Source organism: Odocoileus virginianus, chromosome 12 (genome assembly GCF_023699985.2).
Source record: "Odocoileus virginianus isolate 20LAN1187 ecotype Illinois chromosome 12, Ovbor_1.2, whole genome shotgun sequence".
Taxonomy (NCBI): domain Eukaryota; kingdom Metazoa; phylum Chordata; class Mammalia; order Artiodactyla; family Cervidae; genus Odocoileus; species Odocoileus virginianus.
Genome location: NC_069685.1, coordinates 9515570 through 9532062, shown reverse-complemented (window position 1 = coordinate 9532062; position 16493 = coordinate 9515570). Strand labels below are relative to the sequence as shown.

Below are 16493 nucleotides of genomic sequence, written 5' to 3'. Positions count from 1 at the left end.
GACTGGCATGCTGCAGTTCACGGGGTCAGAAAGAATCGGACGTGACTCAGCAACTGAACAACAAAAACAAAAACTCCCCGAGGGTTGAGGCTGCACCTCATTCATTCTGGTAGGTCTTGAGCTGCCCAGTCCCACCGTACACGTAACGGACACTTCACGAATCCTCAGTGGCCGGATGGATGAAGGGATCAAGGCAGGGGCATCACCCAAGGCTTCTAACTCTGCAAGTAACTTAATTCATCCTGCACCAAAGCCCTCTGCTCACCTCCTCTTACTGTGTTTTTTTTTTTTTTTAATATACTGACTACCTGGCCCTAGAAGTAGGCTAGTCTCCTAAAGGGAAGACAATGTGACAGTGTAAAAAAGGGCCGGTTGGACATCAATTTACTTGTGCTCAGCAGCAGCAACACTTTCATTACGGTGTATTCCTCGAAGGTGAGCTGCAGCCGGACGAACTGAAGGCTGATCTGGTGCATCCCCTGGCAGAGCTCATACATGGCAGACTGGTGCATCTTCTCTCTGCAAAGGAAAAGCAAAGATGTCTGAGAATGGAAGGCCCAAGACCAGACCCAGACTAGCAGCCCCAGGGAGCCCACGGAGAAATCTGAGTCTGAGTTACGCCTTTGGCTTTAATGCAGAGCAGACATGTATTTGCAAGAGAAGTCAGCTGCCTAGCACGGTGACTGGTAAACTGCCTCTCGACCAATCTAGCCAGGCTGTTTATTCGTCCCCTGGAAGAATGTCAGAAGCACCAAAACCAACCTTTTTCAAAGCATGCCATGATTCCACTTTACATCAAGAGTGATAACATGTGATGGTGCTGTGTGCAATCCTGAGATCGTCCATGGAGTGGAGAAGCTGCTGTGACGTGGGGTGAAGCCCAGAGATTCCAAGCACTTACTGCGTGGAAGAGCTGTGTTAGATGCTATGGACACATGACAACGATGACCAGTCTTACCTCCACATGGACCTCCATTACCCTCCCATAGAGGTCGTGAAATGCACCTGCTAACGCTTTGCAGCAACACATTTAAAAAGAAAAACCAGGCACTTCCCTGGAAGTTCAGTGGTTAAGACTTCACGTTCCAATGCAGTGGATGTGGGTAAAATCCCTGGTCAGAAAGCTAAGATCCCACATGCCTTGTGGCCAAAAAACCAAAACATAAAACAGAAGCAATACTGTAACAAATCCAATAAAGACTTAAAAAAAGAAAGAGAAAGTGAATTTTGAAAAGTAAAGGGAAATCAGACAACATTTAAAAAGATTCCTCAAATGGAATCTCTCTGGTACAGAAGAAGATGACTTGGGAATCTGTGTGAAACATACACATGTCCATTCAACCAACCAACAGAGCCAATCTCTATGCCAAAACCCAAGTGCTTCCATAAAAATCCACAAGATATTACAACAGAAGTCATGATTATCTCTTTCCGTGAGAAGGAAGGCAGGCATTGTTTAACTGTTCAGATGTTCTTCCTCAAAGTGATAAATCTTCCGGGAGGCCCTGGGTGAGTACCAAGCTATGATGACCAGAAAGCAATGAGTGAAAAAGAGACGACTAGAGAGAAACAGGCCTGCTGACTCAGGCCACAGACACAGAGGAGCTGACGATGGCTGATCCACATCTATGAGTGATGGAACGCAGGCGAGTGTCTGTGGCAAAGCCATCTTGGGTACCTCTTCCAGGATGCACTCTTGGGTTCCATTGGCAAAATTCTCTCTTTTCTCAAGTCTCAAAGCCATTTGTAAAAAACTCATCATAGAACACAGAGCATTTTTCTTGGTATTACTGCTATATGTTTTTCTATCCCCGTAATAAGCTGGGAGCTATTTTTACCATTAAAAATTTAAAAAAAATTTTTTTTAATTTACAAAATTTTAAATTTAATTTAAAATTTTAAAATTCATATTAAAAATGCAGCATGTTGGATCTTATTTCCCCTACCAGGGATCAACCCTGTGACCTTTGCATTGGGAGCACAAAGTCTTAAACCACTGGACTGCCAGGGAAACCCCTACATTTACTTTTTAATTGAAGTATAGTTGATTTACAATGCTGGCCTAATTTCTGCTCTACAGTAAAGTGATTCAGTTATTTATATTTATATATATATATATATATATATGTACACATTCTTTTTCATTATGGTTCATTGTGGGATATGGAATACAGTTCCCTGTGCTACAGTAGGACCTTGTGGTTTATCCATTCTATATATAGTGCTTTGCATCTGCTAATCCCAAACTTCCAATCCTTCCCCACCCACCCGCCTTGGCAACTACAAGTCTGTTCTCTATATCTATGTGTCTGTTTTTGTTTCATAGATAGGTTCACTTATGTCATATTTTAGATCCCATATATAAGTGATATCACTTGGTATTTGTCTTTCAGGGAGCTATTTCTAATTAAGGAAATATTTTCAAAATACTTGCACACGCATCCAAACTCAAACACACACACACACACACACACACACACAAACAAATAGCGGGAGACTATGGATCCACCATGAAGAATTAAGAATGCAAATATATGCTAATATCTTTGCCATACTTACTTCAGATCTTTAAAAAGTGAACACAGCCTAGTTAAGTCCTGCCTAGTTAACTCCTTGTCCCCATTCATCTTCCTCATTCAAGAAGGGAACCACCCACCTTGGGAGATTCCCATTTCCTCTCAGATATGTACACTTTACACACATGTATTCAGAAAAACAGCACCCAGTACCACTGTGTTTTATGTAAATTTGAAATTAGATATGCACATCCTTCTGCAAGTTATTTTTATTCACCGTTGTGATTCTGCAATGTATCTGTTTTAATACAGGTAACTCCAAGCAAACTCATTTTCTCTGCAGCGGCTTTCATTTGTCTGAACACACCACAGTTTACTAATCCTTTCCACTCCGGAAGGACACCGGGGTTGCTTCCGCTTTATGGCTATTACAGATGAGGCCCCAGGGACATCCTTGGGTGTTTCTCTAGGCTATAGGACGAAAATAGAACTGCTGAGTCATGGATGTGAACACAGCTGCTGCTTTCATCCAACCAGGAGAGATGAGATGTCCTTTTGTTCCAAGTCCGGCCAACACTCGTCATTAACCCATTTGAATTGTTTTTGCTACTTGATGAGGGCTGAAAGGTTAGCCCCACTATTGCCTTTATTTGCATGGTCATGATCACCAGCAGGCTGAACATTTTTCAAATGTTTTTTGTTCATTTGGGTTTCTTCTTTTGCTTTTCATATCTTTAAATACTTTAAGCTTTTTTCTCCTTCTATCACCAATTACCACTTTATTAATAATTTTTTTGCCTTATAATTTCTGTCTGATATTAATATTGTTTCTTCCTTATTCCCTCCCTCTCTTCCTTCCTCTCTCTCTCTAGAATTAGCCTAAAGAAATCTAAAGCCTTTAGAATTAGACTTCTCTAGTGGTCCAGTGGTAAGGACGCTGTGCTCTCACTGTGAGGGCCCAGGCTCCATCCCTGGTCAGGGAACTAGGATTCCATAAGCCCTGTGGTGCAGTCAAAGGGGAAAAAAACAGAATTTGCCTGGAATGCCCTTTAAAAAAAAAATGCCTTGTTTACAAAGTTCCCACGTAATTATGTTTCACACATGTTGCTTATAAACAACAAAAAGCTTAATTTTAAAAGTCTGAGAGTCTCTGTATTACAATAGCTTGGTTTAATCTGTTTTCATTTATCATGATTATTAATTGATTTGGAATTTTTTCCTACCATTTTAACTTCCTCTCCTCCTTTCCTTCTTTCTACGTTGCTTCCTTTTATTAAATGGGTCCAGCTTAAAAAAAAAAATCTCTTTGCTCATCTACTGGATTTAGAAGGTTCACATTCTATTTTTACTCTTAATTAAGTTATGAACTTGCATATTTAAAAATATAAAGTTAATCAACAGCTTTTCCATGAGGAACAGAAAAAATGTAGAGTACTTTATCTTTGGTCTACTGCTTCCCATTTTCACGGTATCGCTCTTTAGTATTTAAACTTCCACTTGTTTTCAAATTACTGCTGAGGTCTCTCTCTCTTACATCCACACCTCATGTCTGTTTAGAGTTACAAATGTATTTCTTTGATCACCGCTGTTAACTGCACTTCACTCCTTACTACTGGGTTCAATTTCTTATTGAAGAATATATATACATATATAATTAAAATTCTGCAGCAGTCAGTCACTGAATGTTGAAATCTTTCAGTCTTGCCATGCCTGAAAGTGTTTTTATTTCACCTGCATTCTGGAATGATAGTTTAACACGTTATAGATTTCTGGTGTGACAGGCAACCTCCTTCAGTACTTTGAAGATAGTATTCCACTACACCTGGATCCTCACCACCACTTTTGGGAAATATCTTGTCAGTCTAACTGTCTTTCTCTTATAGGTAGAGAACTAGTACTTTCTCTTGGTAGCTTAATAAAAACTTGCTCTGTTTAGTTTTGATGCCTGCAGTTTCAATATGAGGAACTGAAGTATACACTTATTTTTACACCTCTTGCTCAGGATTCGGTGTCTTTATTTGATTTGAAGATGCAATTATTTCTTCAGTTCTGAAATGTTCTTAGACATTGTTTCTTCAAATACCACCCCCAGCCCACCTATTTTTCCTTTTTGAACTCCTACTAGTGGGTTAGACCTTTTCACTGAATCTTCTGCATTAACCACCGTTTCCTATTTCCTATCTTATCTCTTCATACTGCGTCCCAGGTGGCTCAGTGGTAAAGAACCCGCCTGCCAATGCAGGACACAAAAGAGATGTGGGTTTGACCCCTGGGTCGGGAAGATCCCCTGGCGGAGGGCACGGCAGCCCACTCAAGTATTCTTGCCTGGAGAGTCCAAAGGGCAGAGAAGCCTGGTGGGCTATGGACCAAAGGGTCACAAAGAGTCAGACATGACTGAAGCGATTCAGCACGCACACCCGCATGGCATTCTAGGTGATTTTCTCATCTATTTTTCTAATATTTTTTTTCTATGTAATCTGTTTAATGTCTATAGTGTTTTGATTTTAATGTTTTTCATGTCCTGCGCTTGCGTGCTGAATTGTGTCTGACTCTTTGCGACCCCACGGACTGGAGCCTTCTAGGCTCCTCAGTCCATGGGATTTCCCAGGCAAGAATATTAGAGCGCATTGCCATTTCCTCCTTCGGAAATGGCATGCTAGGTGCCTAGAAACGCTTGATTTAGTTTTTCCTCAAACATTTCTGTTATTTTCCATGAGATACTTCTTACTTTATGGTTATTATATCTCCTTTCTCTAAATTATACCTTATCTATTACATCTGTAACTACTTTCAACATGTTTATTTTATAGTTGGTTTAAAATGTTTTAAATTCGTTTTTGGGGGGATACTCATAAGCCTGTCCAGCATGTTTTGTTATTTAGGCATATACTGTTTTCTAGGTGAATCCCAGGGCACTGTCTTGTGGGAGGGACTCTACAGGAAGTTTTAGCATTTATAGCTATCAGGGGTACAAGCATTTCACTTGATCTGGACCAGTTTTGATGCTAAATTTTCAACTTAATTGCTTTTTGCAAGACTCATGTAGTTTAAATTTAGACTCCACACTTGATGTGATGCAGGCTTGTGGTTCTTATTTCTTTCAGCTTCCTTGCCACGTCCCTGGGCTGGCTGGCTGGCTGGGTTTACTGTCCCTGTTAGTAGACAGTGAAATCTTTTCAGATCCTGGGGGCTCCATTTCAGGCCCGTCTTGCCGGAGTCTACATTCTCCTGTCCTGCTCCTGTTCGTCTTCTAAAACCCATCCCTAAGGCGTTTTTCTACATCCAACAATCTGAGGGCCATGTGTAGCTAGCTTTAACTCCAAGTTGAACTACTCTGGCTGTGAATGCTCTGTTCTTACACCTGTTTTTTTTTTTTTTTTTTTTTTTCTTTTGAGCTTGGTTATATACTTAAGATCTTTTAAAATACAAAATTTCTATGTGTTCACAGGGGGGAAGAAGGCTCAGTTCACTTTCACCATTCCAACTGCTAACTTTAAGCTTCTTAAAGGCAAGATCCATGTCTGATTGACCTTTATGAAGGTCAAATAGAGTCTGATAAGCAAGTGCCCTGTGCCCATCTTTATGCAAAAGTGTTTCATGAATGAATGAGAGAGAAGGAAAGCCAAAAGGAAAGAGGACAAGCGAAGGCAATCAAATGCATGACAGACACACAGATGTGACAGTGATGATTAGAGACAGGTAACACTGAAAATTCACAGAAAGATCAAGTGGCTAATGAACTAGATATGGCTTTTGTTAAGTTCTTGAAAAGCTTCTAAGAACAAAAGAAGAGATGCAGGTTGTAAAACGGGGTGTAGCGGATAGCAAATCTGGATGTCTGTGGAATATAATACAACACACATTTGATGACACGCAGTTTAAAAAGTGCACTCCTAAGCACTTGATCCCTTCAGCTTCCCTGCGCTGGAGGCAGAACAGACATCCTCGGCTTTGCCCCAGTCGGGGGTAGGAATGCATGGGCCAGGGGCCTCTGAATGTGCTGGTTTTGTGAGCCTGGCATCATGTCACTTCTGAGATCTAGGCTTATCATATGTAAAACTGGGAATTAACACTAAATCCCGCTGTGCAGAGATGTAGGTACCAACTGTATGGAAGTTCTTAAATTATAAAGCTCTCTATGAATGCTAGCTTTTGCTGTTGATGTCATGGGGAGAACAAAATGCTTCTTGAGAGACCAATGATCATTTTGGGTAAAACAGACCAAGAAAGAATCAAATTCTTAAAATTACTTTTCAAGAAAATAAGACTGCACTCTTGCTATTATTTCTATACACAGCACGGTAAATAAATCAGGAGAAAAACCAGAGAGGATGCAGATTTTCAAGAAGGCAGACGTGACTTGCCTAGGGTAGAACATGAGGATGAAACGTCTCATGTCAAAGTGTTTCTGTTATCAGATGTGTTAGCAAAATGTCCACACACAGATTAAAGGTTGCTTACAGAGAGACCTCAGATTCTACTTGAAAAACAGATTAGAATATTAATGTGTAACAACACAACCCAAAAAAGAACTTTTTTGTCACTTGGATGGGAAAAGCATCTCTTTAACTCTTTCTTGAGGCATTATTACCTGAATGATCCCCAACGTTTTCAGAGCTATCACCTATGGAGTGCCTACCATACCACAATTTCCTCGTTAGTTCTCATAATGCCTTGTGCAGACTCATTCTCATGCTCGTGACAAGGACACAATTTAGGGACACAATGGAGCCTTGGACTTAAACCCAGGTCTTTTTCTTCAAAACACAGGCCTCTGCATGTGAGCCAAGCAATTCCTAAAGGGCCCTCCCATGATGCAGCAGTGGAAAAGATAAGCAGTGAAGACCATAGCATTCTCTTAAGAGTTGTATCCACGAAACTGCTGGAAATCTGTACCGAACTGGTCACCACAGCAGTGACTGGAATGAGAGAGAAAGCCAAAATGATACTAGATTATGAACAGTGTTCATCAAGAGACAACTTGAAGAGGCTAATGAAGTGAAATCAAAGTTGCTCAGTCGTGTCTGACTCTTTGCAACCCCATGGACTATACAGCCCATGGAATTCTCTAGGCCAGCATACCGGAATTAGTAGCCTTTCCCTTCTCCACGGGATCTTTCCAACCCCGGGATCGAACCCACGTCTCAGGCACTGCAGGCGGATTCCTGACCAGCAGAGCCACAAGGTAAGCCCTGAAGAGGCTAGAATGTTCTTAAAATAGACCTCCAAGAGATGAACTCTTTTCTGACAGACGTATCATCTCCACTCTGTTCAAGTCCATGCCGTGAGATGGTGGGAACTGGATTACTTTTAGGCTCCCGACTCACAAGGACCACCTGAAGGTGTTTTCCCCAAGTTAACATCCCAGTCTCACTGACCTCACTCTTCTTCACTCTCATTTCCAAACAGAGACTCTGATGGCTGGCAGTTTCAACGACCTCCATCAGAAACACGGCTCCCCAACTAAGCCCGAGGGCCACAAGCGCTGAGCCCACGCTCTGCAGTAAGAGAAGTCGCCACAGTGAGAAGTCCTGGCACCACAGGCAGAGTCGCCCCCATCCGCCACACCTAGAGAAAGCCTGCACGCAGCAACGGAGACCCAGGGCAGCCATACATAAATGAAAAGGGGGAAAAAATCCCTCGTGCCTTTTCCTCCATCCACACTGCTGGCTCAGTCAGTTACAGCTCTCTCCTTCAGAGTGTCTCTTTACAACTATAAAGAGGTATTTGGTACCTCAAATGTTTCTGCTGTTCCATTTGCTCACTTGTTTATATTTTGCTCCCCATTATGCGGTAAGATTTTGTGTTTTTCCAATTCCACTGCCGCTGCCACTGCATGAAATTGAGTTCTCTAAATGAAGAGTACTGTGTACTCAATATAGCTTGAAATTTCAAGAAAATAGGCCATCTTAAAAACACATTTTACATCACATCATTTTTTGCACAATTAGATTAAATGCACAGAAATTTAACGTACATCCAAAGAAGTTGAAACAAGGACAGTCTTTTCAGCATGACATGGGGATTAATTTTGCAATGTCACAAAAATTTCCTCTGCTACCTGCTTTTATTCATTAGATAGTCTCACCTCATTGTGAATTTTTTGAAAAAGGTAATAATATACAGACTACTTTGGGAAAGAGATGAAATATATATAGATTTGTACAAAAAATAAAAGTAAATGCAAAAGTTACTCGTGAACAGTGGGGCTAATATAGAGCCAGTAGGAGACTTTAGATGTAGGAAATGTCCCCGTATTATTAGGTGAACATCGGACCTGAATAACTGATGGTCATTGGTTTCTACTTCTAAATGTGGATACAACATCCGTTTATAAACATTGTCTCATTTGTAGGAATAGCACAAACTCTAATTTTAAATAAACACAATAACAAAATGGTCACAGAGACCCAGTTCCAATTCAAAGACCTTAGGCTTAAATCCATGAGAAAGACAGTTCTAAGATATTCTCAAAGAAATTCTTAAAAAAGAGAGAGAAAGAGAAAGAAACATTTCAAATGTCTTATCATTTTCTCAAACTAGGAAACCACTTTTATTCACAGCTATAACTTTATCTGGTCCTTTCTTAGGACATCTATTACACTAAACTGAAATCATATGATCATTTGGAAATAGTTTTATGATATTATATTAAAATAACCTAATGTCTCTAAACTTGATTTACCTGGAACAAAAGTGGAGAATCAGCGAATTAGAAAATACATTTTTTTCTGACTTTTGAAAGAATTTTGAGTAGGATACAGAATTTACTCTCATAATAAAAGTGGGAATTAGAGGGCCTTCTCTACTGGTCCAGTGGTGAAGAATCCGCCTTCCAATGCAGGCGACTTGGGTTCAATCCCTGGTCAGTGAACTAAGATCCCACATACATCGGAGCAACTAAGCTCTCATGCCTCAACTACCGAGCCTGCATGCTGCAACTGGAGCAGGGTCTGCGAGCCACAGCGGAAGAGCTCATGTGCCACAAGCAGGACCCGTGCAGCCAGATAAGTATGTAAGTAAATTCATATTTTAAAAAGGAGTGGGATTTAGAAAAAGGCCCATTTAACTCAGAGTGGGAAGGGCTTCACAACTTAAATGATTTGCATGGGAGTTGCCTGCTTTTAACTTAGTGGCTAAATGATGTGAACAACTTTGTGTCTACAGGATCCATGTGTTCTTGCCATTATTATATGGTAACAGTTTTGCCCTATTTCACATTATGAGAATAGCCCATTTAACCTATTGCCCAATGGCTGTCAGAAGGAACACTCTTGTTTTGGTATTCAAGTACTGGCCTAGTAAAATATTACTAAAGATGTGCTTGAAAATCTTATTCAATTATCTGGAGGTCCATATTGGACACAGCTGACTTAGGAAATTATTGTCCCAACTAAATACATTCCTGGAATCATGTTCTGCTCTGATAGAAACAGACAACTGAAAAGTTCAAACCACAAAGTATTCCAGGCTACAGGTACCACAGGACTCAGAAGCTCTAAGTATCAGCCTGAACAGCTACAGGTATTCTTCATGCTGTGACCATCTATCTACAAGGAGAATGCAAGCTAACTTCAACTTACAGAATCTCTGCAAGAATTGAAAGTAGGGTCTTGAAGAGATACTGGTACACCCATGTTCATAACAGTACTACTGAAAATACCCAGAAAGTGGAAGCAATCCAATGTGCATCAACAGATGAATGATAGAAAGTGTGCTACATACATATGTTGAAGTATTATTTAGCCTTAAAAAGGAAGGATATTCTGACAGGTGCTACAACACGGAGGAAACTCGATTGCATCATGCAACGTGAAATAAGGCAGTCACAAAAAGACAAACACCATATGAGTCCACTTCTCTGAGGTACCTAGAGTAGTCAAATTCAAAGAGATAGGAAGTAGAATGGTTGTTACCAGGGCTGGGAATAGCGGGGAGGAGGGACTTGTTTATATAACAATGTGTCGATGTATTTAACATTATTGAACTATACAGTTAAAAATGGTTAAGATAATAAACTGTACAAGTATTTTATCACAATTAAAAATTTTAATTAAAAAAGAGAATATCTGCAAATTATTACTTACAAGGGGTTAATGCCCAAAATACATAAATAGTTTCTATAACTCAATATCAAAAACAAACAACACAATTAAAAAATGGGCAGAAGACCCGAATAAACATTTTTCCAAAGGAGACCATCAGGCCATCACGTACAAGATGTTCAACGTTGTTAATCATCAGAGAAATGCAAATTAAAACTACAATGAGATATCACCTTATACCTGTCAGATGGCTATCATAAAAAGACCACAAATAACAAATGTTGGTGAGGATGCGGAAAAACGGGAACCCTGGTACACTGTTGGTGGGAATAGAGATTGGTGCAGCCACAGTGGAAGACAGCACAGAGGTTTCTCAAAAAGCTGAAAAGAGAACTACCACAAGACCTGGCAATTCCAGCCCTGGGTGTATATATCTGAAGAAAATGAAAACACTGATTTGAAAAGAAACACGCACCCTAATGTTCACAGAGGCACTATTTACAATAGTCAAGATACGGAAGCAACTTAAGTGTCCATCAACAAACGAGTGAATAAAGAAGATGTGGCATGTACATACACAATGAAACACTACTCAGCCATAGAAAAGAATGAAGTCTGGCCATCTGCAACAGCCAACGATAGACCTAGAAGGTATTATGCTTAGTGAAATATATCAAAGAGAGGAGAAAATACATTATATGATACAATTTAAATGTGGAATCTAAAAAAATCCCACAAATTAGTGAACATAACACAAAAAGAAACAGATTCACAGATATAGAGAATAAACTAGTGATTACCAGCGGGGAGAGGGAAATGAGGAGGGGCAGGATACAGTTAGGGGAGTAAGAGGCACAGTCTACTATGTATAAAATAGGTAAGGTACAAGAATATGCTGTACAACAGGGAATCAAGCCAATATTTCATAAAGACTATGAATGGAGTGAAACCTTTAAAAACTGTGGATCACTGTGCTGTACACTGAAAGTTGTGGAGTACTGTGTGTTAATTAGGCGAGTATGCACTCAGTCACGGCCAACACTCTGCAACCCCGTGGACTGTAGCCTGCCAGGCTCCTCTGTCCATGGGATTTCCCAGGCAAGATTACTAGAGTGGGTTGCCATTTCCTCCTCCAGGGGATCTTCCTGACCCAGAGATCAAACCATCTTCTGTGTCTCCTGCACTGACAGGCAGATTCTTTACCACCTGAGATGCCCACATTATCTATACAACAACAATAAAATCTGCAACTCATCACCCTATCTGCTATACTTTGACAGAGACTAGAAATTAAGTTCTGTGTATAATTATGTAACTTCTTTTATGGTTTAGGCTTTTTATTCATTCTTTTATAATCTATAAATAATCTTCCTCCATTTTTACTATTTGCCTTTTGCCTTTTGCTGCATTTTCAGTCTTATTGTATTGGCGTTTGAAAGCAGGAACAGTGAAAATTCTTTCAATAGCCATAGTTTTAAAAATTAGAAATGGTTCCCTAAAGGCCTGTTGTTTTTGTACCCCAAGGAGGAACGAAAAATAGAACTACGTTTATCACTCCTTTCTCTTTCCAATAACTCACAGTTAATACATGTAATTGTTTTACACGGGGTTGATTTCATAAATGCCAAAGCAGAAGTTCCCAACCCTTCCACCTATGGGAGCCTATGGAAGGTAGGTGGCATTTTAAAACTTAATATCCTTTAGCAATATTGCACCAAACTGTACCTTCATCACCCAAACACCTTTTCAGTGTGTTTTCATCACTTGCCTTAGTAAGAAACTAGAAAACTAAGTCTTTGAAATATTTCACTTTAACCCTTGAATCCAATTGAATCCTATGGTTTAATCAAACAACAAGCAACTCTCATCACCTGCAAAGTCCATATCCTCCTTCTGGATACTAAGGCACATGTCATTTTTTAAAATCTATTTTTAACTGGAGGATAACTGCTTTACAACATTCTGTTGGCTTCTCCATACAACAGTGTGAATCAGCCGTAAATGTACACATGTTCCCTTTCTCTCAAACCTCCCTACCTCTTACCCAATATCACCTCTCTAGGATGTCACAGAGCACAGGGTTGGCTCCCTGTGTCATATGGCGACTTCCCGTTAGCTAGCTATCTTACATATGGTCATGTGTATGTCTCAATGCTACTGTCTCAATCCTTCCTACCCTCTGCATCCCCTGCTGTGTTCAAAGTCTGTTCTCTATGTCTGTGTCTCTATTCCTGCCCTGCAAATAGGTTCATCAGTACCATTTTTCTAGACTCCATATATATGCACTAGTATATGAAATGTGTTTTTCTGACTTACTTCACTCTATATAACAGGTTTTAGGTTCATTCACCTCATTAGAACTGATTCAAATGTGTTCCTTTTAGTGGCTGAGTAATATTCCATTGTATATTTGTAACACTGTTTCTTTATCCGTTCATCTGTCGATGGACATCTAGGTTATCTCCATGTCCTCGCTATTGTTAGTAGTGCTACTATGAACACTGGGATGCATGTGTTTTTGCAATTATAGTTTTCTCAGGGTGTCTGCCCAATAGTGGGGTTGCTGGGTCATATGGTAATTTGATTCCTAGTTTTTAAAGGAATCTCCATACTGTTCCCCATAGAAGCTGTTTTAGTTTACATTCCCACCAACAGTGCAAGAGGTTCTCTTTTCTCCACACCTTCTCCAGCATTTATTGCTTGCAGATTTTTTGACAACAGCCATTCTGACCAATGTGAGGTGATACTTCATTTTAATTTTGATTTGCATTTCCCTAATAATGAGCAATGCTGATCATCTTTTCATGTGACGGTTGACCATCTGTATGTCTTCTTTGGAGAAATGTCTGTTTATGTCTGCTGCCCACTTTTTGACTGGGTTGTTTTTCTGGTATTGCTGCTTATATATTTTAGAGATTGACTGAAGCACATATCTTTATATGACTGTGCCTTTATATCTTTGGTACAGTGCATAGGTCCAAAATTACATGAGTGCTAAATAAATATCTGATAGCTACAGAGAACAGGTGAATCCAACAAATTTCACAGACTTTGCTTGCTCCTCAAATATAGATACAAACAAAGTCAGTGCTCACTCAGGGTTGAACTCCTTTAAGTCTCTGAAATCTCAAGAAGAAGTTTCATAATAAACCTGCTTGCTAACATACTATTACTTCTATCAATTGCTCCAGCTGTATGCATGCGTGTGTATGTGGATGCTGAGTGCTATGTTGGAATGTACTCATCAGTAGTGCCAATCTTACAGCAGAGAGTTAAATAATTTGAGTGGGTAGTGCACACAGATAATTACAGCAGATCTGAAGGACCAGACCTTATATCTGATACTGCAAACCACATCATTATGTCTGAATAAATCTAACATCTTGTTACATGGTCAGTCTAACAGATGGTCCCTGTCTCCAGCTTGTTATTTTCCTAAAAACAGCATGCAGAAACAGTTCTTCTTTTTCAAATCTTAATTAGAATAAAAATGACCTCAATTTGAGCATTCAAATGATGCCAGTTTATGGTTTTGTTTTGTTTTTTTCATAGTCTTACTAGATTTTTCCTTAACGGACAAACAGAATATATCTGCAGGAGGACCATTTTGCTAGCTGCAATTTTGATGTCTGCTCATTTTTACAGTATTGATATCATTTATTAACAGCCAGGGAAGAACTCAGCTGCTCAAGAATTGCTGGAGAATGTTGCTTGTGGTTTGCTTTCCTGGACAGGTTTGCCTAAGGGAGTGGTCTCCCCACTATCTCCATAACATTCATGTATTCCCCATTAATTTTACATGGTGAAAGCCCAGGAACAGTTAAAAGCTAGTTCAGTGTTTTGCTTGTTACCTTAATTGATGTTCCAGAAGGGATGTGTTTCACAGAACTGCCCTTGACTTAACCATACAATTTCACTGACTTTAATGGATATTACACAGATCAAAAGAATATATGCCCATCAAAAAAATCTAGAAGGGGCCTGGTTATAAGATGGTAACTGTAATCGACCACCAATGGTCTTAGAAATCTACAAATGTTTTAGTTTTAACCATACATTCTATAGATAGTTTTTAGTAAAACATTCTTTTGTGCCTTGTATTTTTAAATACTTAACACAGTTAGCATCATTTCCTTTGGGTACAGGACCATGTTTTTTGGTAGAGAAAGAAACACGCAGGCATAATCCACTGTGAAAAGTTTGGATTCTAGAGCAAGCTAATTGAGGCTATCTGCATGACAAAAATGTTTTGGAGTGACCAAGTCAATCTTAGTATTCACTGCATTGTGAATTCCCACAGACCAGTTGTGATATAATTCATTTAAAAAGGCCTACTGCGCAGCATAGGGAAGTATATCCAGTCTCCTAGGATAAACCATCATGGAAAAAAATACAAAAAAGAATGTACATATGTGTATAACTGGGTTACTCTGCTATACACCAGAAATGAACACAACATCGTAAATCAACTATACCTCAATAAAAAATAAGTAAAAATATGAAAGTGATTTTGAAGCAACTTTTCATGACATACCTGTCCCTGAGATGTGTGACTAAATACTTCACACTAGAGGAAAGTCAGGAACACAGCAAATGGCACAATATTTACAAGAATAATGGCTCACTATCTATTACTTATAGCCTTTGGCACAGGCAAGCAGGTGAACACTGCAGGCACTGTCTTCCTCCTGACATCATAGGGGACTGGAATGCAAAAGTAGGAAGTCTAGACATACCTGGAGTAACAGGAAATTTTGGCCTTGGAGTACGGAATGAAGCAGGGCAAAGGCTAACAGAGTTTTCCAAGAGAACACACTGGTCATAGCAAACACCCTCTTCCAACAACACATGAGAAGGCGCTACACATGGACATCACCAGATGGTCAATACAGAAATCAGACTGATTATATTCTTTGCAGCCAAAGATGGAGAAGCTCTATACAGTCAGCAAAAACAAAACAAAACAAGACCGGGAATTGACTGTGACTCAGATCATGACCTTTTCATTGTCAAATTCAGATTGAAATTGAAGAAAGAAGGGAAAACCACTAGACCATTCAGGTATGACCTAAATCAAATCCCTTATAGTGGAAGTGACATGTAGATTCAAGGGATTAGATCTGAAAGACAGAGTGCCTTAAGAACTGTGGACGGAGGTTCGTGACACTGTACAGGAGGCAGTGATCAAGACCATTCTGAAGAAAAGAAATGCAAAAAGCCAAAATGTATGTCTGAGGAGGCCTTAAAAATAGCTGAGAAAAGAACAGAAGTTAAAGGCAAAGGAGAAAAGGAAAGATATAGCCATTTGAATGCAGAGTTCCAAAGAATAGTAAGGAGAGATAAGAAAACCTTCCTCAGTGATCAGTGCAAAGAAATAGAGGAAAACAATAGAATAGGAAAGACTAGAGATCTTTTCAGGAAAACTAGAAATACCAAGGCAACATTTCATGCAAAGATGGGCACAATAAAGGACAGAAATGGTATGGACCTAACAGAAGCAGAAGATATTAAGAACAGGTGGCAAGAATACACAGAAGAACTATACAAAAAAGATCTTCATGACCCGGATAACCATGATGGTGTGATCACTCACCAAGAGGCAGACATGCTGGAATGTGAAATCAAGTGGGCCTTAGGAAGCATCACTATGAACAAAGCTAGTGGAGGTGATGGAATTTCAGTTGAGCTATTTCAAATCCTAAAAGATGATGCTGTCAAAGTGCTGCACTCAATATGCCAGCAAATTTGGAAAATTCAGCAGTGGCCACAGGACTGGAAAAGGTCAGTTTTCATTCCAATCTCAAAGAAAGGCAAAGCCAAAGAATGTTCCAACTACTGCACAACTGCACTCATCTCACACGCTAGTAAAGTAATGCTCAAAATTTTCCAAGCCAGGCTTCAACAGCCTGTGAACTGTGAACTTCCAGATGTT

The 16493-nt window shown here is 39.7% G+C and overlaps 1 protein-coding gene across 3 annotated transcripts in view; it reads right to left on the bottom strand.

The window, feature by feature from the left end:
• The window catches only part of NR3C2 (nuclear receptor subfamily 3 group C member 2), a 424004-nt gene that overhangs the window by 56248 nt on the left and 351263 nt on the right, over positions 1–16493 (bottom strand). For all 3 annotated transcript variants that reach the window (XM_070474780.1, XM_070474779.1, XM_020873208.2), the window contains exon 7: positions 389–519. In XM_070474780.1, the coding sequence (XP_070330881.1) occupies positions 389–519 (131 nt within the window). The remainder of the gene's footprint in view (positions 1–388; positions 520–16493) is intronic.